Consider the following 27754-nt stretch of genomic DNA (forward strand, 5'->3'; position numbering starts at 1 on the left):
TTTCCCAGTCTATGGAGAGGCTTAACTGCTGCTTATATGTGTTTATGGTGAACCAGCCTGGCACAAAGATACTTTGTTAGTATGGTCAGTCTTTTATTTTTGGTTAGATTATCAACATTTGGAGAGGAGGGTGAATCAATAAAAGGTTCAGGAAGGATTTCTTGCCAGTTTGATTATGACTAGTGTTTCTAAGGATTACTTTCAGTGTGTCAAGTACTAACAGTTGCCTGCGTGGATGGATGGTCTGCTTTTAATGGGGTTTTGCATGTGTATCCTTTTCCCCATTCTGGATTACATTTTAGAAGAACTCTCTGGAGCCCCAGCCATGTCCTTCCTATAATCTTGCATGAGAGTCTTAGGCCTGTTTTCCTATCAGTTCACATAGCATAGCCTGAAGGCAAACCCCATCCTTAGAGTGCAGCTGAAGACGCAGGATAAACTGGGTATTTGGCTTTAAGTGGAGCTTTCCATGGCAGTCACTGGTTTTGCAAATACACATCGAGCCATCTCTTTGATTATTTGGGCGTGTGGAATGGAGAATGACACCAGCCCATTCTTAAGGGAACAATTTCTTGCTTGGACCAAGTTAAGATTGTTAAGGAAGTTAAGGTTGTCTTTGTGTCTTCTAGTCTTTGTGGATTTTACTGATTGTGACTCAATTTTTCTCAGCCATCTTTGCTGACCTCTGCTAATGAAGTATTAAATTCCGCCCCCCCCCCCCAAATTAAAAAGAGGTCTTAAAGCAAAATATATTCCATGACATACATGACCCATTGGCGTGCTCTGAATGAATGGGTACTGTTTATGGGGCCTTGGGGTTAAAATGGGTTAGGGAAATGGAATGTCTTCCAGTTTGGCCTGACTTGGATTGGCTAGTTCTGAATAGAAGAGGCTCATTGAATCACTTGTGGACAAGGTAGGTGGAGCACATTGGTTCAATGATTCTTCGAGTGGGACCAACAATAAGATTCCAAGTTGCTAGGGCAGCCTTTAGCCATAGCAATATTTGGAAATATCATTAGCTTAATGAAGAAGATATTGATGTAATTATGCTACTTAAAAACAAGACTCTACACAGCTGCTGAACTAAATGAAGGAGATGGGGGGAAAGTCCATATTCATGAGAAATAATGTCACATGGGAGAAATGATTCTTGTCTCGCATGCAGTATTAAACATTTGTTATTTTTCCTGGATAATGGGTACTGCAGTATTTGTAACTCAAGGAGAAACTAGCAGATATTGCCCAAAGCTAGGTATTCCGTGGATTGATAAGATGGTGTATTACATTTTTTAAAAGTGGAATCTTGCAAATAGACTTGAACTTAATAATGTATAAACGACCATACCTTCATTTGCTGTGCTAAAATGCATATTATAAAAGGGTGATATTTGTCTGCTTTTCCCTACAGTACAGTTTGATCAAGGCTGTCACCAAGTGCACCTTGAAAGCAGGAAATGGTGCTCAGTTTCAAACTGAACCATGGAGCAGAACTTATGCAATTTAGTCGTTCTTTTGATTCCATCATGTTAGCTTATAAATGGGAAAATGGGAAATTAGTGCAAACTGACTTCCATTAGAACTTGGTGAATGGTCATGGGGGAGATCCAGATTTACATTTAAGAGACATGTAAATCAGTGACTAAGCCTCAGTTAGTTAATTGGGTCTTCTCAGCGTATGCCTAAGTCTGGATCCAGCCCATTGAAATTTCACATGGCTTGGAAAGATGGATTTAATAGAACAAGTGTAATCTGGATGGGCAGTTATGTGACCGTTGTGGAGCATACTCCGAGCTCTTGAGGCGATCCAGTAACAGGAAATGTGCAGGATTCTAGGGAAGGCTGTATTACTGGTTGTTCAATTGTGTGTGCCATTAAACCACCTTCCAATGAGTGAAGGAACAAATTTTTAAAAGTTTTACAATTGTATTTGGAATTAACTGTTGCTGTGTACTAAACCCTCTTGTTACAAGTCCTAAATAAAAAACAAAAAGCACATTCTGACCCCTTCCAAGCGTTGTGAGCATGAATATGACAGTACGGAGACATCTGTTTCTGGGTTCTGAACTGTGCATTTTTATTAACTCCAGAAGTCAACGCAGAATGGAGGTGGATCTCCGTTGCTATGGGGACAAACGTTATGTGAAACAGATTTCTAATTATGTCAGCACATTGCAGAGTTTATGAAAAGAGTGGAGGAGTCCATTGTAGTCTGTATGGCTTACCAAAAAGCAACTGAGTGCATAGTCAACAAAGCTAGTTCAGCTGCCCTTTTTGGGGTAACTGAGACTAATATTCAGTGTCTGCTCTTATTCATGGTGGAATTGGGTATATGTTGACAGAGAAAAAAAACCTCATTGTAAAGTAGTTCGAAGTAATTTAGTTATTTTTAACTCATACCGTTTGTGGAGCTACACAAACAAGCTCCACATGAAAATGGTGCTTTACCACTAAAGATGCTTTACTTAAACCAGGTACTACATACCTGTAGCACTGCAGCTCAAAAACAGTAGGTACTTTTTTCAGCCAATCCAGAGACCACAAAGAATTAACATCCAATTTGCTGTAAAACAACTTCTTGCAATGTATCTACAGGGAGCATATGGAAACTACCAAGACCCAGGAGGTGGAGCAATGGAACTTCATTACCTAAATGTAAGATCAAGTTTTCCTATTCTGAAAAAGTGGGGCTAGGTGTGTGGAAAAAATTACAAGAAGTGTGACCACTTGTGGACTCCCTTATCGTGTTATTGGGAACACAAGTCGATTGTGCTTATGAATGCCCATAAAAGGATTTCTATTCAAAATATCACCCAAATAAACATTCTTTTATGCACATGAGCAAAACCATCTATTTAATTTTTCCCCACTGGGATCATAAATGACTAAGCCAACAATAATGATTTACTCAGTTCTTGTGGGTTTTTTCGGGCTATATGGCCATGTTCTAGAGGCATTTCTCCTGACATTTTGCCTGCATCTATGGCAAGCATCCTCAGAGGTGAGGTCTGATGAAATGATTTAATTTGCTATGTGGAGGTGGAATAACCTTCCTAAGTGATATGGTGCCACAGCAGCCTGGTGTGGAGGAAAATGTCTGAATAAAGATGACTTTTGCTGCTTCTACCACCTTTGCACTCTGAATTCTGCTCCAAAGAAGTCCTGCGTGGGTCTTGGGATGAAGATCGACGTGAAAACAAGTCCTACATAGCAGAGCATTCTGATAAGCAATTGTAACCACAACCAACTACAGATAAATGTAACTATATCTTTATTAAGGTGTGCATATTCCATTGTATAATGATTTCTGAGTACTTTGTCATGAACGCATTTTGTATTCTCCCATGCTTTAAAAAAGTATATTTATACATATTTATAGAATATTTATATAGAACAAACCTCTTCTCAACCATAAGTTATCACTTGCAATGAACTTTGCTTTCTTTCTTAAAGGGAAAGGAGATGGGGAAGGCAGTCCCATTCAAAGATAATGTGCAATATTTTCCCCTGGAAAGCAGTAAACATTAATGTATTTACAGCACTTTAGCACAAATCCGTTGCACGGACAAAAATCATTGCTGCCACATGGGTGTTGCACATGTGTAAATTCAGTTACAAGGATCACCACCATTGACTTTTCCCAATGGCTGAGAAACAACGCCAATGTTCTTTCCCACAATTTACAATCCTAACATTTACAATTACAAAATATGTAAAGCAGGAAAAAGCAGACAAATGACTCCTTCCATTTTCTGAAGGTGAAGTACATACTTAGTGGGTAGTATAATAAGCTGCAGCACAAAGTGAGTAATAGGTAATTTTACAGGAGACCTTCCACATTCAAACAAAGGCAACACACATGATTTGTATTTGTGTTTTGTATTATGGCCTGTGCCTGTGATAAGGCTGCAACTTAGGTGCTGTAAGAGAACTGCCTCCGCTATCTTGTTTTTCTTTGGTCCACAAAGAGAATCCCAAATATTTTGGGCCTGTCCTATTGAAGCTTGAGGAGGACATGTATGAAGGGCCCCTAAAAAGTGATGCTGAGGTTAGCCATGTGCTCACTGCATCCCTCGATAGTTTTTTACTATAGAAATGCTGCAATATTCCTACATTCCCCATTGACAGGGTGTAAGGCAAGTTGCGTACGAGGCAGGTGCTCATGGCAGTTCATGGGAGTTCTTTCTCCCCTCCAAAGGGGAGTGTGTGGCAGTGAGGAAATCCCACAAGGAATTCGCAACCAGACAATAGCAGTGTGGAGTACCTACGTTATACACATTTCTACCATCCTACTGTACTGACAGGGGTAATCCTGAATGGGTGCTTTCTGAATGTCAGGAAGATACAACTAAGGAGGAGGAAGGATCATAGTACCTAACAGTGTCCAGTATGCATTACATTAGTAAATTATAAATACCTGTTTTATTTGTAATCGGATTAGCACACTTCTTATACTTGGGGGAGAATATGGCCCCCAATGACCCCCTCTCCCAGTGAACCTCCTCCTCCAGTGTGCCGATTCATCGCGTTTTAGGCGAGAGGGGAAGATAACATGAGTTCTCCCCTCGAGTGCATACAGTAATTTTTTCATAAAATAAATAAAACTGTCAACAATTGGGTGTATATGTATATGAGAGAGAGGGACACATGCATTCTCCTGACTTAGGGTAGTTTTTAATGCCTGCTTCATATCTTAAATGGAATGACCTTTTGATGAAGTTTGCTTCTGTATATGCAAAGGGATAAATTACAAATTAGGATGTAATTACCAAAAGCAAATGTGCTGTGATTAAATAACAGGCCCAGGGGATGAGTGCAGTAGGGGGTTGATACTCATCCCCCTACTTAATGTCATTCTTCAATTGCCTACTTGATTCTTTGCCAATTCTATTCTAAACACAATTTTTAGCTTTGGGGGAAGAAAAACGTTTAAGTGAACCCCAGAAGCATCTACTTAATATCTCTGCTAAAAACAAGCCAGAATTATAACACTGGAAAAATATTTTGATTATATGTCTTTGCAAAATGCAGGGACACAATCAGAAGTTTGATTTTCTATTGAGCCATGGTACTCTAGCTTATAACTATGTGTTCTTTTCTCCAAATGAAACCTCATTTACTACTTAACGTCTTAAAATAAACTATTTGAGAGCAATCTGTAGTGTCTTTTCTGACTCTTCATTTAAAAAGCTACGCAGATGTATATTTTATTAGTCAACATAGGAATCAGTAAAATGAAACAAAAGCATAAAAGTAGGATTTGTACTTCATGTTGCTGAATTCACCTGTTACTGGTTGATAGTTGTCAGGTCTCATTTAGTGCTAATTAAATACTGTTCGTTTTCTTGTTAGTGATTTTGAGGTGACGCTTGTTAAAAAGTATATCTTAGTTCCCTGGATCAAGTTCACAACATTCAAGATTTGGAATAAAATTGCAACCACGAGGCATTGAAGTATCTGAAAACTCAATTGGGAATTAGTGTGAATAACTAAATAGTGTTTCAAAATAGAGAACTGAGGCACAGAAAAGAAATGGCAGCAAGCACCATAGTAGTCAGGATACATTAATTAGGGTCAGAGGCTACCACAACAATCCTGTTCTCAAGATTTGCAAAGATTATGATTTGAGAGTGTATGTGCGTTGTTCTATTTCAGTGCCCCTCATGTGCCATTGGTAGTCTTTAAAGCAAGGTTAGCAGAAGAAAGACATTGAGAAAAATGATACATTATCAATCAGTACCAGGGTGTATTGGTGGAATAAAGAAATATTAAAATATAAACTCACCGGGAAATTTTTGGGAAACCAGGGAAAGTCTGGGAAGTCACAGATGAAGATAGCACAGAAGACACCTTTCTGGCTCTGCTGGTGCTTTTTGCTTGTTGGGGCAAAAGCCGTGTCAGAGAACCATGCTTAGCGGGACACAGATATTCATGTTCCAAACCAGTTAGGTCACTGCAAGTGATTTTGGATCTTAAGCAGGTACTGGCCAGTTTTGTCAACATGGCAGAACTATAGATTACCCAAGACACATGTTCAACATTAAAATGTGTGTGCAAGGGAAGTGAGCCATTGGACAAATGTATCTGCTCCAGGGCCGTCCTGTGTACGTCTACCATTCCTGGCCTAAGCACCTGGCTGCTAGGCGGCCACACTTCACATTGCTTAAGTGAAGTGTTTGCTTTGTGTGTCACGTGGTCCAAGCAGCAGCAGGAACAACAAAGTCAGCACCAAATGCATTACCGATATAAAAAAAACAAACGCATTCTTGGTGTAAGGCATTAGCAAGATCACATTAAACATGCTAAAATGCTGTAATGCAAATGGTTAAGGACACTTTATAAGCACAAAAATAGAAGAAACAAAAACTCTGAACACTTCAAAAGATACAAAAAGGTGCCTCCCAACAGCAGTGCTTGAAAAATGCACACAATGGTATATTCTTATTGCTTAAGTAAAGTATTCCACAACAGGATGACTAAGCCCAGGGCACACTGAAGGAAGAGGAAACCAAAGTAGATTCAGCATCAGGTGACAGCACCAAACCTTTTCTGCTTTTAAAACTTTTGGTCCAAGTTGTACCAAGGCAAGTATGTCTGCATTTTCTTTTATATATTTTTAAGGACAACATGTTTCCTGATGGAAAACATTTTTCTTCATCATACAAATGGGTCAGGGCCAACAGTCGGTTTGAACCCTTAAGTCCAATAAGTAACTTCCCATGTCTTAACACTTCAAAATGTTTGGATGAAACTGCAATACTTCTCACACCAATTTTGACACAATTCTCTTCAAACTAATCAATATGTTTAAAGTACAGAAAAAGTCTTCCTTCCCCTACAGAGAGACATATCCACTTTCACAGCATTCATGATATGAAGTTTATGATAAATGCCTCTTAGTAGTCAATATGTAGAGTTTTACCACCTGCGTTTTGTACATTGCACTGTGTACTTAGTGTTTCAGACCTAGGAATTCTTCACCCAAGGAAATAATCTGGTAAAAATACTTTCCCAAAGCGCTGAGAAGTTTACTGCATTAATTAAGCCATATCTCCTCTTTCAGGATGGACTGTGCCTTTTGTTCTGTGCTGACTTCGAGGTACTTAATTGGTGAATGCTTAAGCAATGCTTCCCTTTTTGTAAGCAACGGTAGAAATAAGGGTAGTATTTGCATGAACACTTAACCTGCAAGGTATACATGCCACATCTGAGCTGACACACTGGCAATGCCATATGTCAACCAAACTGAATGAAATTTGCAGCCAGATATGCTTCAGCTCATCCAGAATGCTTTCAAAAGAAAATGACAGGCTACAAGTTCAAAAAAAGAAAAAAGGAAAAAAAAAAGAAGAAGAAAAAGTAGCCCAGAACACCGGATATTTGTTTTATGTAGAACTTGAGCTGGCCAAAGGAGACTCCACTGGGGTCTTTAAAAGTCACTCCCTAACTGCATGACTAGATTGCAGCCTTATAGCTGGATCCTAGGCTTTTATGCAGAGGGAAGTCCTCCTGTGTTCAATGGGATTGACTCCTGAGCGAGCACAGAACTACTAAAGGGCAAGTGAATTGTTGGGCATTTAATTCCATACACTCTCTTCTTAACTCTTTTCTATTGTCCAAATATATTTCACTCCAGCACCACTGTACAGCATTCTATGTATAGACCTAAATCTCAGTAGTATTACAACCAGAATGTTTTGGTAGTTTGTGTCTGTAGTTTTCAATCAACTGACAATGTACAGAGACCGGCATAACCTGTCAGTGCTGTATACCCGTCACCAACTACCCAAAAAGGTCTTTGCCAATTTAAAGTGCCCCCTAATATCTTCATTTTTCAAAGGTAAAGGATTTTTCTGGTTAAGATACACAATCCAAATTTTCGCAATATATCTATATATATATATATCTATATTTATCAGTTGACTGAAACAATAAATACAGATGTACAAAAGCATTCTGGTTATCCCCTATAACTGCAACAAAGTATTTCACAATATATTATATACCTACATTTATAATACATGCACCAACATGTCTCACGCTGACAGACAACAGTTGTTTTCCTGAACGGCAGGAAGAAAAAGTGTTAGTTTTGTCCACTCCACATGAAGGATTTTAAAACTGAAAGTTTTCAGTCCACCCTTCTCCCCGAAAGACCAAATACAAACAGTAAACCATTTTTGGACTGATTCTGGAAGTGAATGCTATCATCATAGCTACTGTTAACAGCACTTTTTTTTTTGTGATTATGGACATCAGACAAGGAGTCACAATGCAAGCACGTCAGACCTAACGCTTGTAGCGTCTCCCAGAAGCCAATGTGCGTCTCACCCTCCATCACCAGTCTCTTGACAGTTTAGTGTTTTGATCTCTCTTTGGAGGTGCTGGAGGTGGGCCCCTCCTTAAAGTTGCATAGCCTGATATATGACTACCTCCAAAACTGCTGGTCTTCTGTTTGTCTGTTAGAAGTTCAGGTGGGGGCGGGGGCAAAGCCATGTCATCCATGGTTGCCATTGGCTCTGCTCTGGATATCCGGGCGGAGGAGAGGGAGCCGTGGCGGGTGATGGACTTGCGCTGCAGTGTCCTGTTCAGGTCAGCCAGGAAGCCTGGCTGAACACTAAGGCTGGATTTGGGCGAGGTGGGCACTTGTGGGGCAGCCGTGGTCACCTGTGCTTCCGCCATCTCTGCCTGTGTCAGTCGGGTGCTGTCGTTACGTTTGGGGCGGGTGGGAGGGGGAGCTTTCTTCACAGAGGATTTAGACCAGGGCTGAGGCTGGGGATTGACAACAGCCACTTTTGGAGATGTATTGCCTGAAAAGACCGCAGGAATCTCTACGGGTGGCAGAGGAAGATCTATTTCAGGAGGCGGAGGAGGAAAGTCTGAATCTGATGGAGGCGAAGGAAACTCTTCTACGGCACCCTTTCCAGGTGGTTTTGTTGAAATCCCTGCTTGCTGAAGTGCTATAGGCAGAGTGAGCTTTCCTGGTTTTGGAGGAGCTGCAGGGGGATTTGGAGACTCCTTGGAGGGAGACCCTGAAGGCTCTGGTGGATGTGCAAATTTGCTAACCAGGCTGTCCACAGAAGGTCTTTTCGACTCGTGATACTCTGCCGAGCTGTTAGACTTTATGCTGGAGTTGCGCTGTGGGGTGGGGGGTGGTTTCTTTCCGCCAGGACTGGATGACTTCCCAGCTTTTTTAACTGGAGAACCCCCTGTCTTATCTGGCGTGGGAGAGACTACCAGGGGAGAAGGAGAAGGTGGAGGTGGAAATGGCAAGCTGCTTTCGGGAGGAGGAGGAGGAAAGTCAGGAGAGGGGGCAGAGGTGGGCTGCCATTTGGGCTTGGCTTTCACTGCTGGAGGAGATGGTGGTGGCACACTCAGGGGGGCTGGTTTTAAAGGCTGGGGCTCTGAGACAGGCAAGGGAGGAGGGGGGAACTGGCTGGCTATTTGCTTCACAACTGATGGTACAGGGGATTGTGGGGAAGGAGGAAGCTTGCTGGAGTAGTTCTGCTGCTTGGGTAAAGTGGGTGGTGGAGTAGGGCCCAGAGGGACAGGAGATAATGGAGCTGGGGGGGTTGTGAAACTTGGCTGCTTCTTTACTGCTGAAGGAAGAGGAGCTGTGGGTGTGGGATGAGTCACCACAGGAGAGGCCGCTTTTGTGCTGTTTTGTGTAGGTAGAGTCATAGCAGGTTTAGGGGGAGCCTGCGGAGGTGGGGGCGCAGGAATTGCGGGAGGAGGCGGCGGCGAAGCAGTAGGCTGAGGAATGCTCTGATGGACCTGGTGGATTTTCAGAGGAGGGGCAGGAGGTGGGGGTGGTGTGAACAGTGGTACTGAAGGGGCAGAAGGCACAGGCTTCATGAGCTGTGCCATGGCTGATCCTGGAGTAGGCGGTGGTGGAGGGGGTGGTGGTGGAGGGATCACTCCATTTGGGGGTAAGAGGTTCTGTGTTTTTCCTGGTGGTGGGAGTGGTGTTGATTGGTGCATCATAAGGGATGGCTTGAAGAGAAGACCGCCATGCTGAGCAGCATTTTGTAACCTTGTTATAGTGCTGTACTTCACAAACACTGTGGCTGATCCACCTCCGGATGACAAAGACTGGCTGGGGAGAGGGGGTGGGGGCGGAGGAGGGGGCGGAGGAGGAGGGGGTGGTGGAGGAGGCGGGGGCGGGAGGGGTGGCGATGGTTGTGAGGCTGTGAATGGGGCAGCAGTTTTAGTCTGGGGAGACAAAGGTGGGGCAAACGGAGGAAAGGGTCGGTTCATTGAGTCCATTCTAGCCTGAAAGGAAAAATATATAAAATATATATTCAGACACATATTTACAGCAATACGGATAAATTCATGGAAAGCCTGTCTGAACACGCATTGTTACAGTGAAATATGAAATACTGAATAAGAGGTGTCATACAACCCATGGATGGGCCATGTGGTAAGCTGAAAAACCATGTGCCACAGGTCCTGCATGGTCACAATTCTACTAAGGAGGACTGGATATAAGAGATGTCTCTCCTTGCTTTTAATGTTAATCCTTCCAATGGCAGAAGGAAAGAAACCCCAATGTATCTGTAGAACATGAAAGCAAACAAATAAAGATGATCATTACAGAGGGAAAGGGGTGAAAACGGTAACGACTTTCATATCATTGTGCTGGAAAGACAGTCAAAGCATGCATGATATATATTTTATGGGGAAAACCAAAAATTCAACAAAACATGAAAAATACCTATGAGTTCTGGTCAAGATATTAAAGTAATTCATTTTAACGACATTATATTAACCTATAATCTTAGAGCATAAAATGAAAATAAATGTTTTACAAATGTCTTGTCCTTATGCAGTTTTTTTTTTTAGCTATGAATGTCTGTGATTTAGATTATGCACTACAGAGAGTAAGCCTTTGAGGTTCAGCAAACCATAGCATCATTTAAATTTTTCACTCTGGGAAGAATTTTCCAGTAACCTATGCTAAACCAGAACTATAATAGATTAATAATAAATGTGGGGATGCATGACACTGTTAAATTAGGCCATTAGGGACTCAGGCACTTGTGCACTAAATCACATGTGTTTACAGATTAGGACTCTGGGAAAAAAGTTAGTCTGCTTGATTGTGGTTGCACCATTCACCCAGGTTAATAGTTCGAACAAGGCCCCTGACCTTAACTCTAGCCCTGCTTAAGCCATCACTGCAGTGGAGCTCTGAGCTGATCCGGGTTTGGCATTTGCCACACGAGAGACTGCGAGGCAACAGGAAAAACAAAAACAAAACACAGCGTGAACCACATGGGACCAAGTGACAAAATAACCAAGGGAGTGACAGGAAGCTACGGTTTCGGCAATGGCACATTCTCAACACGTCTGAGACTTTATCATTTCACACTTAATATTTCAAGGCTTTTTTGTTTGTGGGAATCAAGACTTGCAAGCAAGGCTGAGCTTTACAATGGTACCAACGAAGATTCTGCAAGTACTATATCAAGTACAGTAGAATCTCGCTTATCCAACCTTCGCTCATCCAACATTCTGCATTATCCAATGCAGTTTGCCTCCCGCCCGGAATAATGTCCAGGGTGGGAGAAAGAAAGAATCCTTGTCTGTTTTGGTGCTAAATTCATAAATACAGTAATTACTACATAATGTTACTGTGTAGAACTGCTTTTTCTGTCGATTTGTTGTAAAACATGATGTTTTGGTGTTTAATTTGTAAAATCATAACATAATTTGATTTTTAATAGGCTTTTCCTCAATCCCTCCTTATTATCCAATATTTTTGCTTATCCAACATTCTGCCGGCCCGTTTTTGTTGGATAAGCGAGACTCTACTATAATGTCAATCGCATATACTTACACTTATCTTACTGGACTCTTCCAGTTGAGTACCCCGTTTCCAGGCCTCTGAAAAGATTGAACTAACAATGCTTTGCGAACGGACATGTCCGATTTGGGTATCTGAAAGTCCACTATCGGATTGATTAGAATGATTGGATTGGGATTCTGTTGAAAGAAGTGTTAAAAAACATGTTTGGCATTTCTCTTCAAAGGAAACCAACAAAAATCAACTTTTATTTTAATTCTAAAGGAGCGTTTACACATTCTTCCGTGGGGTAACTGAAGAACAGCAGTATGGTTTAACACTTCTATAAATGTTCAAAACTGTTGTCTTAAAGTGAGAAAAGGCGCCCCTGCTTAAGAATAAACCTATCTCAATTTGACTGTCAAGCATATAATCTAAACAAGCTCTCAATGTGCTCATTTTTTAAACCCACTTCCAGTTTATTTCATTTTTAACTTTAGATAATACTTTTCTGGTTTCAAAAGAGGTGTGTGTGTGCAGATGGAAATGCATATTTTGTTGCAAGTAACTGGGCCAAGCCTTTAAAACACTGCATTTAGACAACCCTATCTGTATTTTGAGACTTACTGCCACTTACCTGGCAAACTGGATGAGCTGGACCCTGACTTAATACTTGAGCTGGATAGGGATGTCCAATCATATGCTGATTCTGTCCTTTTCAGAGCTTCTTGATAGTTTACATACAGCTGCTTTCCATACTAAAGGAAAAAAAACTGGCAATGTGATTACCCCACAGTGGGTATTTCCCAATTGCATAATTTAGTCCCAAAACTATCCAACTCACACCCATCTAAATAACTTTTAATTTTAGAGCAGACAGTTGCTCCTGACAAAGCTAGTACTGTAAGGAATACCTGTGGCAAAAATATGATTTCAAACTGGAGGCTTCGTGTTCCAAGTCATCACTGTGCTAAAGGGATAAAACCACCTAATAAGGTACTGCATTTAAACAGCCTTTCTAACACTGTTGGAGACAAATCTCCTGATATACTGCCCTTCTTGATCTATGTGAGCCTATATTGAGCAACGGAAGCGCTTTGAAGTTGAACTGGGAGGTAAAACAGCACCCTACGTATGCACGAATATGAAGGTTGCTTCCATAGAATTCAGAGAGGGATACTGTTATTGGGCAGCTAACTAATATGACAAATTAGGAATAAAACATTTTCAAATGTAAACATCTGGAATTTCTGAGATATGAGAGTGTTGCTGTAAATATGCCATTGTTTTCCAGGTTTTGTAGTCTTTAGTATGGTTTTATTTATTCAGACAGAAGTGGAGTCCCCGAGTATGTTTTATAAAGTTCTGCTAAAGAAGGCATACTGAATCCTGTGAGATACATAAAGAGAATCCATATTGGTATTTTTCACTAGTTTCAGGTGAGTCTCCATTTGTAAATCTATACCATCCAAGGTGAAGAAGAGGGGTTTATTATTGGCATGGTTGCATCAGTCAGGTTTAAATCTGTTTGCTCACTCACAAAAAATTACTCTCCTATACCTTTCCCATTACTTTCATATCTCTTGATAAATCCTTGCTTCAATTAACTGTACTTTCCCCAAGCACATGGCAGGAGAAGGATTGAAACTAAAAGCTACCGTTTCAACTGGCTTGGAAACGCAGTGGCTGCCATTTCTCCTAGATGGTATCTCCGGTTGATTTGTACCTTGATTTGTAAGGATGACTTTAAGCTTTGCTGCCATTGTTGATTACATTTTCCTTCTCTTATAATGGACAACATTTATAAAATATTTTCTCCAGAGGGAGTGCCCAATCATAAAACTTGTGAAAAGATGTAAAGCTTACCTTAGCAATACGGATGCCATTTACCCATTGATGAAGGGTTCTTATATCATCACAGCATAAATATTTAATATATTGGGATTTCTTTTGAATTTGAGGATGCTGAAAAAGAAATATTTGATCTAATTAGTTCAAATTGGGTTAAAAACAACTGTAAAGATTTAAGGCTCTTTCCAGGAAGACAGATCAACCATGTTAAAAATAAATACTATAGTCGGAATACAACTAGATTTTCTGATTAAGTCAGTATAAAACTTGTTATATTTTCACACAGACACATTAAAGCTACTGAAAGGAAACAGCCTCTGAGTTTTGTTAGTGATTTTCCTTGGAAAATTACTAACAAATCTGTGTTTAAGGTGATGCAGTTGTGCTCAATCTGTGTTTAAGGTGATGCAGTTGGCCCTCCATATCTACAAGTTCTGCATTCATAGATTCAACCATTCACAGCTTGAAAACATTAGTTATTTATTTACTGTGTTTATATACCGCCTTTCTCACCCCTGAGTTGAATCAAAGGGGTTTACAACATACTAATGGGAAAAATTTAATGCTAACATACAGCACACAAAGAAATCATAATAACCAATTACTACATATAACTATGAACTTAAAATCAATTAAAACCATTAAACATAAGGCATACATGAAATTTAAACATTCAGACAAAGCATAAAATTATCCTAGTATAAACATTAAAATTCCATGATCCAGAAATCATATACTCAAGCACACAATGTTGAAAGAGATTGATGTTTACAATTAATAAGATAGGCACACTGGTATATAGACAAGCTGTATTTTACTATCTCTTTTTGTGCTTTTTTCCTTTGGTCTTCCAATCATTTGTGACATTGGTAGATGCCATGCTGATGTTACCTTTAGTACTAGACAGTAATCTGTAGGGGCTTTATACTTGTTGCGATAGTCTTGCCCGTAGTAAACATTGACATGGTCTAGCTGAAGAAAACAGACAAGATCTCGTGAAACCTAAAAAGAAACATATGTGATCAGGCAAAAATAAAATAGAGAGACCAACCATTTTATCACTGCCTCTTGGGCATGCAGCCAGCTATACATGAAAAGCAAACAATTTCTCCTACTAAACATTGATGTGCTGCTTTCAGGAAATTAGTCTCAAAAGGAAAGCTTACGCAAGATTTGAATTGCTAGTTTGCTAATCTTAGGCCAGATTTGAATTTCTAGTTTTACAATCATCGAGTTACAAATGTCCGACTTACAAACATCTCTTAATTAAAAATGGGGGTGAGACAAAAGGAAATGAGAAAAATCTACCCCTTGGAAGGGAAATTCACTTCTGAAAGAGTCATCATGGGAAAAAAGTTTCTCTTCTGAAGCTTTATCATCAATCCTTGTTTCCACAATAAGTCAAAGTTTTCAAAATTCAATTATCAGAGGAAAAGAAAATGAGCGAGATCTTCTGAACAGGGGCACAGACAGCAAAACAAACACCACAGGGGTTTTCACCCTTCCTTATGCTATCCAAAACTTTAAAAATTATACATTTTGATCAAGTTACACTTTAAAAATGGACCTGTTGCAACTTACAAACAAATTCAACTTAAGAACAAACCTACATAACTTGTGGACTGCCTATATATATTTCCGTGCATGACTCAATAGACTGACAGCTCTAGGACCACCTTTTGTAGTAGGAACCTAGCCGTACCTCGAGGTTGGAATCAGGCAAGACAAGTGTATACACTATAACGCATTGCATGCACCTGCATTTCTGTGTACACGCACAAATACCCATACATAGAGTCGCTTTTGAAGTTCTGTTTCTCCTCTTCCAGAGACAATCGTTCTGCAACTCTTATATCTACCACCATCAGAAAATGTCTTGATAGGATACATTCAATGAGCCTTCCCTCACAATTTCCAGTAGAGGTCTGATCTCCAGACAAAGTGTTAAACCATAAACATAATCTAGCAGTGTTTTGACAATTCCTTCGTAACAACCAATGCTACTGTTTGAAACTAAAAAGTAACCTGCAATAACATTTCCATAAAGATTTCAAATTCTGACTAAGCCAGTTTTGCTTGAAAAAGGAGATGTTTACCTTTGCCTTCCCTTTTGGAACATAATAGATTCCGGAAGCTCGCAGAAGAAAGTAACGTTTCTTCCAAGACTTTTTGCCGTCATCTTTCAGCCACAACACCCCTTCAATCTCTGGCACTGTTACTGAGCTTCCACAAAAACACTCCTAAAACAGAAGGAAAATTTATTATAAAAATTATTTTAACCTTGATTTTTATACTAAAGCTTCAGGTTCTCCTTCTCTAGCCATTTAAATATGCCAGAGATTTTAGTCAAAAAGGCGAACCAAAAACTTGGGTCAATTTATCCATAGGTCAACGTAAATACTGCCCTGTAATTCTTAATTAAAAAAGGAATCATCTTCTTTGAGCAGAGTGAAGAAAGCCAGCCCTGGGAAAATCTAAAAGATGCACTGATCCCTCTACTCTCTTTGCCATAGTGCTATTGCTGGCTTTTCTGAATGATGTCTGGGCGGAAAAATGGGAGCAACAGCCAGGGATAGATGGCTCCCTGAAACAGATATTGGTGCTTTCCCTTCTCTGTGGAATAACTTACTCACGGGTCAAATGAAAATCCCTAATTTTGATCCCCAGACCTTTCCCTGATTTTTACACAAACTTCTGCAGTAGGCCTTATATTAGTAGGAATGCTAGCAGCACATTTATCCCCTGGTGTGGGTAATCTTGCTTCTGAAAAAGAGTCTTTATGCTATACTGTATATTGCTGTTGTCATCTCTTTGCTCTCTGTATAATTTCTGCATGCCTTTCTGGTCTTTCCTTTTAGTGAAACCAACTTTCCTGTTGAACTGCTTCTGAGTCACTCCATTCTCTCTTTTCACAGGCTCAGTCAATGCACCTCCTTGAGTAACCCCTGGCTATGGGACCTGTGGCTGTTTTGATATTGTTACGCCATTCCTATTATTATTACTTAGCATAGCCAGTGGCTAGGCATGCTGCGAGGGGCAATTCTGTAATATCCACAGATTCTCCATCCTTACTCAAAACTTCCCCTTATTTCTAAGTTGCTCAAAGCACTGAGGCATAAGTTTCATAGATGGGAATGCTTTCAACATTAGCAGATACTCCTTCACACATAATGTAAGGTAATAATAAACAACTATATTACAAATAGCAATATACTATGAATTTTCAACCCACTGGAAGACTTGTGCAAAACTTTGAGGAATTTCTAGATCTTCCAGTAAGACCTTATGGTTACTTCTGGCAGATGTTCAATTCAACAGGGATTGCTATTATCTATGGCTTCCTATTTCCACAGTAAGTTCAGGAACTATTCCCCCATAAATCCAGGCACTATAAATGGCAGTCATTTATGGTAGTAAAATGACTGCTATCTCATTAACATTGTGGAATATCTTACCTCCAGTAGTACTTCTTTGTTCCTGTCTGCCATTTCAGAGGTTTCCCTTTTCCCAAGAAGATAATTCTGTAAGAAAGAAATTGAGACATCATTTGTAGCATCTAGAAGAATTCAGAAGTTCAACTGTTATCCTATCACTTCTCCTCCTCAATGAGTGTGAATTCTAGGCTTCCAAAAACAAGGAAGTTGCAATATTCGGTATTTTATCCTCCTTGGGTTTTAGATATTAACAGTAAGTTTTATAATATGTGTGTGTGTGTGTGTGTTGTGAGAGAAATAATGCACAGCACAGAAATAGCTATTTTCATATCTCTCCCAGTGATAGAAAAATTGCTTAACATTTTAAACTATACAGACATTGACTCAAAATTAAGCCTCAGTTTTCAACAGGCCTCCCTCCCTTGTAAATGTATAATAATTCTAGAAAAAAACCTCAGCCCAAACCTTCCAGAATGGTAGAATTGGAGCAGCCACTGATCTAAGAAACCACCAAGATGTACTGTATATACTCAAATATAAGCCAAATCAAATATAAGCTCAGGCACCTAATTTTACCACAAAAACTGGGGACACTTATTGACTCAAGTATAAGCCTACGGTGGAAAATGCAGCACGTACTGGTAAATTTCAAATTAAAAATAGATACCAATAAACTTACATTAATTGAGACATGCAGCTTCTCCTCTCCTCTCATCTCCGCACAGCAACCCAGCTGGGCTGCTATGCCAAGAAGAGAGGCCGCACGCCTTCCTTTCCTCTTGTCTCAGCACAGAGAACCATCTAGGTTGCTGTGCCGAAAGGGGAGGCATGCAGCTGGTAGAAGCCCTGCAAAGGGCTTTTTTCAGCCCCACATCTTCCTGCCAGAACCCTCACTTGAGTATAAGTTAAGGGGGTCTTTTTCAGCATAAAAATGTGATGAAAAACCTAGGTTTATACTCGAGTATATACAGTAATTATAAATTCATTATAAGCTAAGACTAGATAGGATCAATGTTCTATGAGAAACCATGCCAGCGCTCATGGAAAATGCTGGATACTAGTATCTCACGTTATAGCTGTATAGCAGGCATCTGTATAGCTGTATAGCAGGTGACCCATGAAAGGTGGTATGTTTCCCTTACTTCTCTGAGCATTTGGAGGTTGCTACAAAGTCCTCCTGACTTACTGAACAGCTTCTAAAACCTCTCTCACACATGTGCTTTGTGGAGAGCAGGTAGAACTGCAGAAGGATCTGGCTACATTTCCACATCCATGTGCAAAATAGACACCCATCTGGGTCCTATGGAGGGCTCAGTACTTTTACAATCATATCATGGTGATCTGGACATATCAAGATGATTATGTGATTCTGTCCAAGATGTGGAAAGGTAAGGGGAAGGGGGCTTCAGAGGCTCATCAGTAAGTAAAGGATGTCAGTATATCGCTTTCCCTGCTGTATGTGGAACTGCTATGCCATGCTAAGCTATATAGGATTATGGCCTAACACATGTTGATAAGTAGCCAATGTAATGACATACAGAATTGCCATCTCTAGCAACTGGGATAAGACTAAAATTCTTTTTCCTCTACCTCCATTGCTGTACATCACGCAGGATGATATACTTCTAACATGTTTATCCAGCTTCACTCCCAGGGTACATCCCTTGCATTCTAACCAGTGTCCAAAAAAATGTAAAATGCTAGAGGCCTGAGCAAGCACCACAGTGTTAGAGAGGAACATCTGTCAATTGCCCTTTGCACCTCAGGCAAAGGCTTTCCCAAGACGAATAATCAACTTGGAAGGTTCCTCAAATGTTCGTGAAAATTATTTCCCTCAAACAAATAAATCCAGTTAGGGACCTACTTTCAGTCCAAGGGTTGACTTCCATTTGAAAAAGAATCCAGTGGTAAACAGGGCCAAAAGCAAAAAAGTGCAGCTAAAAATGCTGCCATAATTTTGCTTCAAGCTCTTACTGAATATAACTGAGAATCCAGAGAGGCATATCAAGTTTCTGGAATGGGAAGAGGCCCACACAAAACCACCAAATGGTCTTACGGGGAAAAAGGCATTGACTGTGAGGTTATGTCCTCAAGACTACCCAAGAAAGCCAGATTAAGTTGAAGAATGTGAGGCTCCCCAACCCTGCATTCAATGTTTCATGAAAATCCCTCCCATTACTTTTTTCTGTAATTTTTGTTTAATTAAATTCTGTCAATATTTCCTCCTGAGTGAATCGAATTTAATGCACTAAAATGAAGAACAGGTAGCAGAAAAAGTATCATACTTACTTGAGGATTTTTGAAAAGTGCATATTTTTCTATACGTTCAACAAACATAAGTTTATTTTGGCTGTCTCTTGTCCAGTTGAGGAGGTTTTCAACTAAATTTTCATGGTCTTCGAAAATTCGCTCTACACAATTACAAAAGACATAATAAATATTTAAAGCATGAAAGCCCAGGCTCTTGTTTTTGCTTGTATTAGAAAAGATACATATTTTTCAATTATATAACTTCTATAAACCACCTCTCCAGCAAAGGATCACCGCCTTGTCGGGGCGCTGGAGCTTGAGCACCTCAATGATGTCATGAGCGAAACCGTGAAGGGACACTCAAGACGGGACGGTTGTGGCAGAGAGGTCAGACCAAGCGTGATCCCTGGGGAAGGCAATGGCAAACCACTCCAGTATCCTTGCCAAGAAAACTAAATGGACCAGTACAACCAGAGATATGTCGGTATGCCATTGGAAGATGGGACTCCCAGGTCGGAAGATGGCCAAAATGCTACTGGGGAGGAGCAGAGGATAAGTTCAACTAGCCCCAGATGTGATGACGCAGCTAGCTCAAAGCCGAAAGGAAGGCTAGCGGCCGACGGTACTGGAGGTGAACGACGAATCCGATGCTCTAAAGATCAACACACCATAGGAACCTGGAATGTAAGATCTATGAGCCAGGGCAAACTGGATGTTGTTATTGGTGAGATGTCAAGACTAAAGATAGACATTCTGGGGGTCAGCGAACTGAAATGGACTGGAATGGGCCACTTCACATCAGATGACCACAAGATCTACTACTGTGGACAAGAGGAACATAGAAGAAATTGAGTAGCCTTCATAATTAATAAGAAATTAGCTAAAGCGGTGCTTGGATACAACCCAAAAAATGACAGAATGATCTCAATTAGAGTGCAAGGAAAGCCTTTCAACATTACAGTGATCCAAATATACGCCCCAACCACAGCTGCTGAAGAAGCAGAAGTAGATCAGTTCTATGAGGATCTGCAGGACCTACTGGATAATACACCAAAAAGAGACATTATTTTCATTACAGGAGACTGGAATGCCAAGGTGGGAAGTCGAATGACAACTGGGATCACAGGCAAGCATGGTCTGGGAGAACAAAATGAAGCGGGACGCAGGCTGATAGAATTTTGCCAGGAAAACTCGCTGTGTATAACAAACACTCTCTTCCAACAACCTAAAAGACGGCTTTATACATGGACCTCACCAGATGGTCAACACCGAAATCAGATTGACTACATCCTTTGCAGCCAAAGGTGGCGGACATCCATCCAGTCGGTGAAAACAAGACCTGGGGCTGACTGTAGCTCAGATCACGAACTTCTTATTGCTCAATTTAGAATAAAACTAAAGAGATCAGGGAAAATACACAGACCAGTTAGATATGATCTCACTAACATTCCTAGCGAATATACAGTGGAAGTGAAGAACAGATTTGAAGGACTAGATTTAGTAAACAGAGTCCCAGAAGAACTATGGACAGAAGTCCGCGACATTGTTAAGGAGACGGCAACAAAGTACGTCCCAAAGAAAAAGAAAACCAAGAAGGCAAAATGGTTGTCTGCTGAGACACTGGAAGTAGCCCAAGAAAGGAGGAAAGCAAAAGGAAACAGTGATAAGGGGAGATATGCCCAGTTACATGCGCAATTCCAGAGGTTAGCCAGAAGAGATAAGGAACTATTTTTAAATAAGCAATGCATGGAAGCGGAAGAAGACAACAGAATAGGAAGGACAAGAGACCTCTTCCAGAAAATTAGAAACATTGGAGGTAAATTTCAGGCAAAAATTGGTGTGATAAGAAACAAAGATGGCAGGGACCTAACAGAAGCTGAAGAGATCAAGAGAAGGTGGCGAGACTATACAGAAGATCTGTATAGGAAGGATAATAATATTGAGGATAGTTATGACGGTGTGGTGAATGAATTAGAACCAGACATCCTGAGGAGTGAGGTTGAATGGGCCTTAAGAAGCATTGCTAACAACAAGGCAACAGGAGACGACGGGATCCCAGCTGAACTGTTTAAAATCTTAAAAGATGATGCTGTCAAGGTGATGCATGCCATTTGCCAGCAAATATGGAAAACACAAGAATGGCCATCAGACTGGAAAAAATCAACTTATATCCCCATACCAAAAAAGGGAAATGCGAAAGACTGCTCCAACTTCCGTACAGTGGCCCTTATTTCTCATGCCAGTAAGGTAATGCTCAAGATCCTGCAAGGAAGACTCCAGCAATACATGGAACAAGAGTTGCCAGATGTTCAAGCTGGGTTTAGAAAAGGCAGAGGAACGAGAGACCAGATTGCCAATATCTGCTGGATAATGGAGAAAGGCAGGGAGTTTCAGAAAAACATCTACTTCTGCTTCATTGACTATTCTAAAGCCTTTGACTGCGTGGATCATAATAAATTGTGGCAAGTTCTTGGTGGGATGGGCATCCCAAGCCACCTTGTCTCTCTCCTGAGGAATCTATACAAGGACCAAGTAGCAACAGTCAGAACTGACCACGGAACAACAGACTGGTTCAAGATTGGGAAAGGCGTACGGCAAGGCTGCATACTCTCACCCAACCTTTTTAACTTGTATGCAGAACACATCATGCGATGTGCGGGCCTGGATGAATGCAAAGCTGGGGTGAAAATTGCTGGAAGAAATATTAACAACCTCAGATATGCAGATGACACCACTCTGATGGCCGAAAGCGAGGAGCAGCTGAGGAGCCTTCTAATCAAGGTGAAAGAAGAAAGCGCAAAAGCCGGGTTGCAGCTAAACGTCAAAAAAACCAAGATTATGGCAACAAGAATGATTGACAACTGGAAAATAGAGGGAGAAACCGTGGAAGCCGTGACAGACTTTGTATTTCTAGGTGCAAAGATTACTGCAGATGCAGACTGTAGCCAGGAAATCAGAAGACGCTTACTTCTTGGGAGGAGAGCAATGCCCAGTCTCGATAAAATAGTGAAGAGTAGAGACATCAGACTGGCAACAAAGATCCGCCTAGTCAAAGCCATGGTATTCCCTGTAGTCACCTACGGATGTGAGAGCTGGACCTTAGGGAAGGCTGAGCGAAGGAAGATCGATGCTTTTGAGCTGTGGTGTTGGAGGAAAGTGCTGAGAGTGCCTTGGACTGCGAAAAGATCCAACCAGTCCATCCTCCAGGAAATAAAGCCCGACTGCTCACTGGAGGGAAAGATACTGGAGACAAAGTTGAAGTACTTTGGCCACATCATGAGGAGACAGGAAAGTCTAGAGAAGACAATTATGCTGGGGAAAGTGGAAGGCAAAAGGAAGAGGGGCCGACCAAGGGCAAGATGGATGGATGGCATCCTTGAAGTGACTGGACTGACCTTGAGGGAGCTGGGGGTGGTAACAGCTGACAGGGAGCTCTGGCGTGGGCTGGTCCATGAGGTCACGAAGAGTCGGAGACGACTGAACGAATGAACAACAACAACATAAACCACCTGGTATGCACAGGTGCTTTTTCTATCAATATCAATAATAAAAACAAACTACAGTCCAAATCATATTTAATCCAATTATGAAAGAACACGAGCTTCTTTGCTGCAGCAAATATTTCACTTATTTTGTAAAATTAGAGCCAGCCATTCCAATATAGAAATGTTGTCTCTCTCTTTGTCTTGTGGTTTTCTCTGGACTTGGTCATTATAGTCCATATCCCTAAATGACATAGATCCGATTTCATATAATAGCAGCCTATCACTCTTTTAAAACCACAGATATAAAGAAATGTTTGCATGTAAACAGGGTCTCCACATGTACCATCTGTACATAAATAATACATATTCTCTGGGTGGGACTGCAGAAATAGCTCTGGTGGTCCGTGCAGCCCGTAATTTCCATTCCTCCTATATAGAATTTATTTCTTTTGTAAAACTTGCAAAGCCAAGCGTAGTTTTGTCTAACAAAATGCATTGTAACAAAATAGAAGCTGGATCATGTTCAGAATTGGTTGCTGCTGAAAGCTATCCTAAAGCTGAAATGAAATACCCACAGAGGTCCTTTATTTACACCATGACAAATTTTTCAAGTTGTAAAAACACAAGCACACTGTCAACATGGAAGCTTCTAAAGGGAAGCGAAAAGCAGAATGACTAGAAGGAGAAACAGAAAGGAGTCACTGGAAACAGAACATGCAAGGGAACAACAGCATACTGAGGTAAAAAGGATAGAAGGGTCCACCTCATTATCTAAATAAGTCATTCTGAAATTCACATATTTTCTCTTTCAATTATGATCTCCTCCTAACTTTTGCTATGACATTTTTGAATTGCCCTCATGAGAAACAGCTACATTTTTAAAAAACACATCAGATAACTTCCTGGAATTTAAAAAGACGACTCCAATTCTACAAGTCCCTGAGCTGCGATGAAACAAATTTTGAAAATTGAAAACTCAAATACATGATCAAGCTGGCAAAGAATCCTTTAAGATGATTAGATACCAGCAACATACTGTATCAATTGAGAATAACCAATATTTCAAGATTTACTAACCCATTTGTAATTCTGAGATGGTTTCCACCAGAGACCAGTCTAAACTAAACCCGCAATGAGACTTGTCCATCAAGTTATCCAGCACTTGCCGTACTGTCTGCCTTTCATCTACCATCATTGTCTTGGAGCTGTCATCAGACATATGGACTCGTATTACAAGCTGTACATGGAGAAAAGGAAGAAGGGGGTTGAGAATCAGACAAGCAGAACTCAAAACCATACAGATTATGCTATCTGTTTTGCACTGAAGTATTTTCTGTTTAGAACTATTTTGCTGTCAATTACTTTCAATAATCCATAAATGTGGCACCTAGAATTTTGGCTGAGTGAATTACTAATCTGCAAATGCCTATAATTGTCCTGTTGGTATCTAAAAACATATTTAATACTTGTAAAGTAAGGGAGATCCAAGTCATCAATAGACAAAAAATATCAATGATTACAGTTCTCTGTAAAAGCAATGACATTTCACTGCTTATGTGAACACACCACAATGTTGGGTTAGAACCACAAATACTGATATGGAACATATGATTTAGTACTTACAATTAAAAGAGGCATTTTATGAAATCAAATGAATCAGTGATAGAGTCCCCTTATTAATACTATCTTCAGAAGTCAAGGACTAGATTGTGATATGATGTAAGCTTCAGCAACACTTTGGAGGATAACTCAAGATAAAAGGGTGACGTGAATACAGTACAACCTGCATATCCCTGGGGAATATGTTCCAAGATCACTGCTACCACCTTCTGGATACCTGAAACCAAGGATTATACTGAATCCTACATTTTGCCTACACTTGTCAGGGAAGCATACTGCAAAATAATACAGGAAGACCTCGAGAGGCCGACAAACCCTCACAGGGGAGAAGGGGTGGTTTGGGAAAGTGGGAATGAAACCATAGATATTGAATCTATGGGTAAGGGGGGATTGCATTGCATATCGCAATGTGTATGTGTAAGTGAAAGAATACACTCAAAAAGAAAAAAAACCCTAGTATTTCAGATCAGACTTCAATTATACACTGCATAAAGATGGAACTAAGATTTACCTTCTTAACTTGTGCTTCTTTAATCTTCTCTAAGGCAACCCTGATCTTTTCAGCCTTTAACTTTGCAGCTTGTTCCTCCTGTGAGAAAAGAAACTTTTATTTAACTAGCTGATACCAAGCAAAGTTTTAAGTACTTCTATCTTTCCAATACTAACTGCTTACTTGCAACAATCGCTGGACAAAACCGAAAGGCAACCCCTCGCCCCCTTTGCAGTCTAGCATACTATTGGTTGGCTCCCTTATCCATCCCATCAGCCTTTCCTCCCACCTTCCCAGTTGTAAGTATTTCAAGATATTTCAGTTATAATGCACAAATTCCAACTATATAATGCACAAATTCCAACTAAGTGTCTTCCCATTTTAAAATTACTTCTTCTCTTATCAAAGGCAGCACCTATGTTAAGCCATTCTTTTTAAAGTATATATATTTATGCTATCGGTGTTTGGTTTTACCTGATCTAACAAAGACACAAGCCCTTTTCACGAAAGTTGCCCTTCCAAAGTGCATCTTTCTATATACGTGCTCTTCTAGCCACATGTAGCTACTTCCTGTCCCATCATTTTCAGTTTGTACTACAATGAATAGTGGAAAAGGCAACAGCTGCTGATAGCAATGGCCTTGTTCATAAGGAACACAATCATCTTAGATGAAAGTGACGAGGCAGATTGATAGCAGCAACGATAAATAGGCCTGAAACATTATCTGAATAGGCAATTAGGCAGAAAACAAAGGACATAATTAAGCTGGTGCAAGAGTCCATTCTTATTTGGCATTAAGATGGTTTCATGTGGCTTGAAAAGCGAAGCTAGCATTACAATTTTGTAGCACAAATTTCATCAGGAATTAAATGTATATGAAAAAAAGTATAGAAGATAATGTAATGCTCAAAGGTCACATCCTCCTTTACAGGAACTCCCTTAAATATCCTCAATTTCAAGGAGGACTATGTGTTTTCGAAGGCTTTCATGGCCGGAATCACTGGTTGCTGTGAGTTTTCCAGGCTGGATGGCCATGATCCAGAATTCTCTCCTGACGTTTTGCCTCACAACCTCTGAGGATGCCTGCCATAGCCCCAAAAACTTACAACAACTTCAAGGATGACCACATTTGATGCTGCTTATTCAAAAGAAAATATGCCTGAATTGAGAATTCTGTGCTACAGGTGGGTCCCACAGAATTCATCAGGTACGGCACAGCATTTCCTGTCCTGTTTTGTGCCTCACTCTGCAATAGCAGAAGGGGTACAACCAACCATGATATCTCTCAACCCAAGAAGTGTCTTTGGCCAACCATTCACACCTGCTTCCTTAACATGTTTTTCAGTAGTATACTCAGTAGTATAGCCCTAAACACCTGATGTAAGAAAGAACAGAGGCTTACAGACTAAAATAAAATCTCCCCTGGTGTTGTATTCAATGGGGTGATAGAATAATATTTTATTCCATTTCAAAATGTATAGTATGTCTACTCCTGGCCTATTTGCCTGTGGAAAGGTTGTTTTACTGGAGCACAGTAAGACTGATTCATAGGCAATTTAAAAAAAAAATAGATGGAATTCCCAATATCTACTTCCCAACCTCCTTTTTTCTTGTGTTTTCTGCCTTTTTGGACTGTAAGCCTGAGGGCAGAGAACTGTCAAATTAACCATGTTTGGGCCACTCTAGGATATTTTCTTTTGGCTGAATGGAGGGATAAAAATGCTTTAAATGCATAAACATGTTAGGATTAGATGAGCAAAGTTCACCACTGATTATTCCATTCCCTCCTATCTACAAAATAAATGGACAAAAAGCCAGTAATGGCGCAACAGCTTTGCAAACAAAGCATGACTTTGTGAGCTTAAAACACGCTCAGAGGTCAGCATTCTCATTGATCTATCACCAGTATCTGCTGAGGAGGGTCATTTGATTCTTTAACATTGAACTAATGAGAGGGATTGTAGACAATCAGACCAAAAGCTGTGTGACTGACTGCCCAGCTATTCCTGTTATTTAAGTGCTTATCGATATGTATAAAAGTCAAAGTGTGTATGTATATTTGTTTGTCTGTTTGTACCTCAAAGACTGTTGTTTGGTGAAGTGCCGCCCTGTGATGTCACTGACAAAAAGGTGACATGTGCATGAGAGAAAGGGAGGGGAGAAAGAGAAGAGAAGAGAAGAGAAAGAAAGAAAAAGAGAAGTAGGGGGAAGAATGAAAAAGGAAGAATAGAGGGAAGGAAGTAAAGAAATGTGAGAATAGAAAGAGGAAAGGGTATGAGGGGAGGGGAGAGAAGAGAAAATGGGAAGAAAAAAGAAGGGAAGAAAGGTAGGCCTTTTCAGAGCTGGAGAAAAAAAGGAAGTAGGTGGGCAGTGGTTCCAGGTGAAACCGAGTATATCTAGTTACTAAACAGTGAAAAACCTACATATTGAACCAGTTTTCTTGAATTCATTTCCACTGATGATAAAACTGCCTTCTCGAGGTTCTGTATCACTCAGGCCTATATCCGAAATTTACCTTGCGTGTCAAGTCACCATTCCACAATTAACTGAATAGGTCTGTATGTTGGAAGTAACTAACGGTGTTCTCCGTATGGCTGAAGAATGTTGTCAAAATACATTAAGCTCTGCCTATATTTATCTGTCTATCTATCAATCTATCAATCTAGACCAGAGCTTAGAAATTACAATTTACAAGTAACATAATTAAGGGGTTTAACTATTCAAAGCTTTTTTGGATCGCGAGAGTGTAACAAACTGTCATTTTAAACCCACTGTAAGAGGGGTTTTTTTTTGGTTGTGTCAGGAGTGACTTGAGAAACTGCAAGTCGCTTCTGGT

At 40.4% G+C, this 27754-nt stretch overlaps 1 protein-coding gene across 6 annotated transcripts in view; it reads right to left on the reverse strand.

The window, feature by feature from the left end:
* Positions 1-3248: 3248 nt before the first annotated feature.
* The window catches only part of RAPH1 (Ras association (RalGDS/AF-6) and pleckstrin homology domains 1), a 78517-nt gene continuing 54011 nt past the window's right edge, over positions 3249-27754 (reverse strand). For 4 of the 6 annotated variants that reach the window (XM_060782923.2, XM_067470137.1, XM_067470136.1 and 1 more), the window contains 10 exons: positions 24940-25017; positions 23886-24045; positions 19363-19484; positions 17095-17160; positions 15736-15879; positions 14531-14641; positions 13655-13753; positions 12426-12546; positions 11843-11988; positions 3249-10272 (listed from right to left, as the gene is read on the reverse strand). In XM_060782923.2, the coding sequence (XP_060638906.2) occupies positions 8338-10272; positions 11843-11988; positions 12426-12546; positions 13655-13753; positions 14531-14641; positions 15736-15879; positions 17095-17160; positions 19363-19484; positions 23886-24045; positions 24940-25017 (2982 nt within the window). In that variant the 3' untranslated portion in view covers positions 3249-8337. The other 2 variants (XM_067470142.1, XM_067470141.1) reach the window with 2 other exon arrangements.

Source organism: Anolis sagrei, chromosome 1, assembly GCF_037176765.1.
Source record: "Anolis sagrei isolate rAnoSag1 chromosome 1, rAnoSag1.mat, whole genome shotgun sequence".
Classification (NCBI taxonomy): domain Eukaryota; kingdom Metazoa; phylum Chordata; class Lepidosauria; order Squamata; family Dactyloidae; genus Anolis; species Anolis sagrei.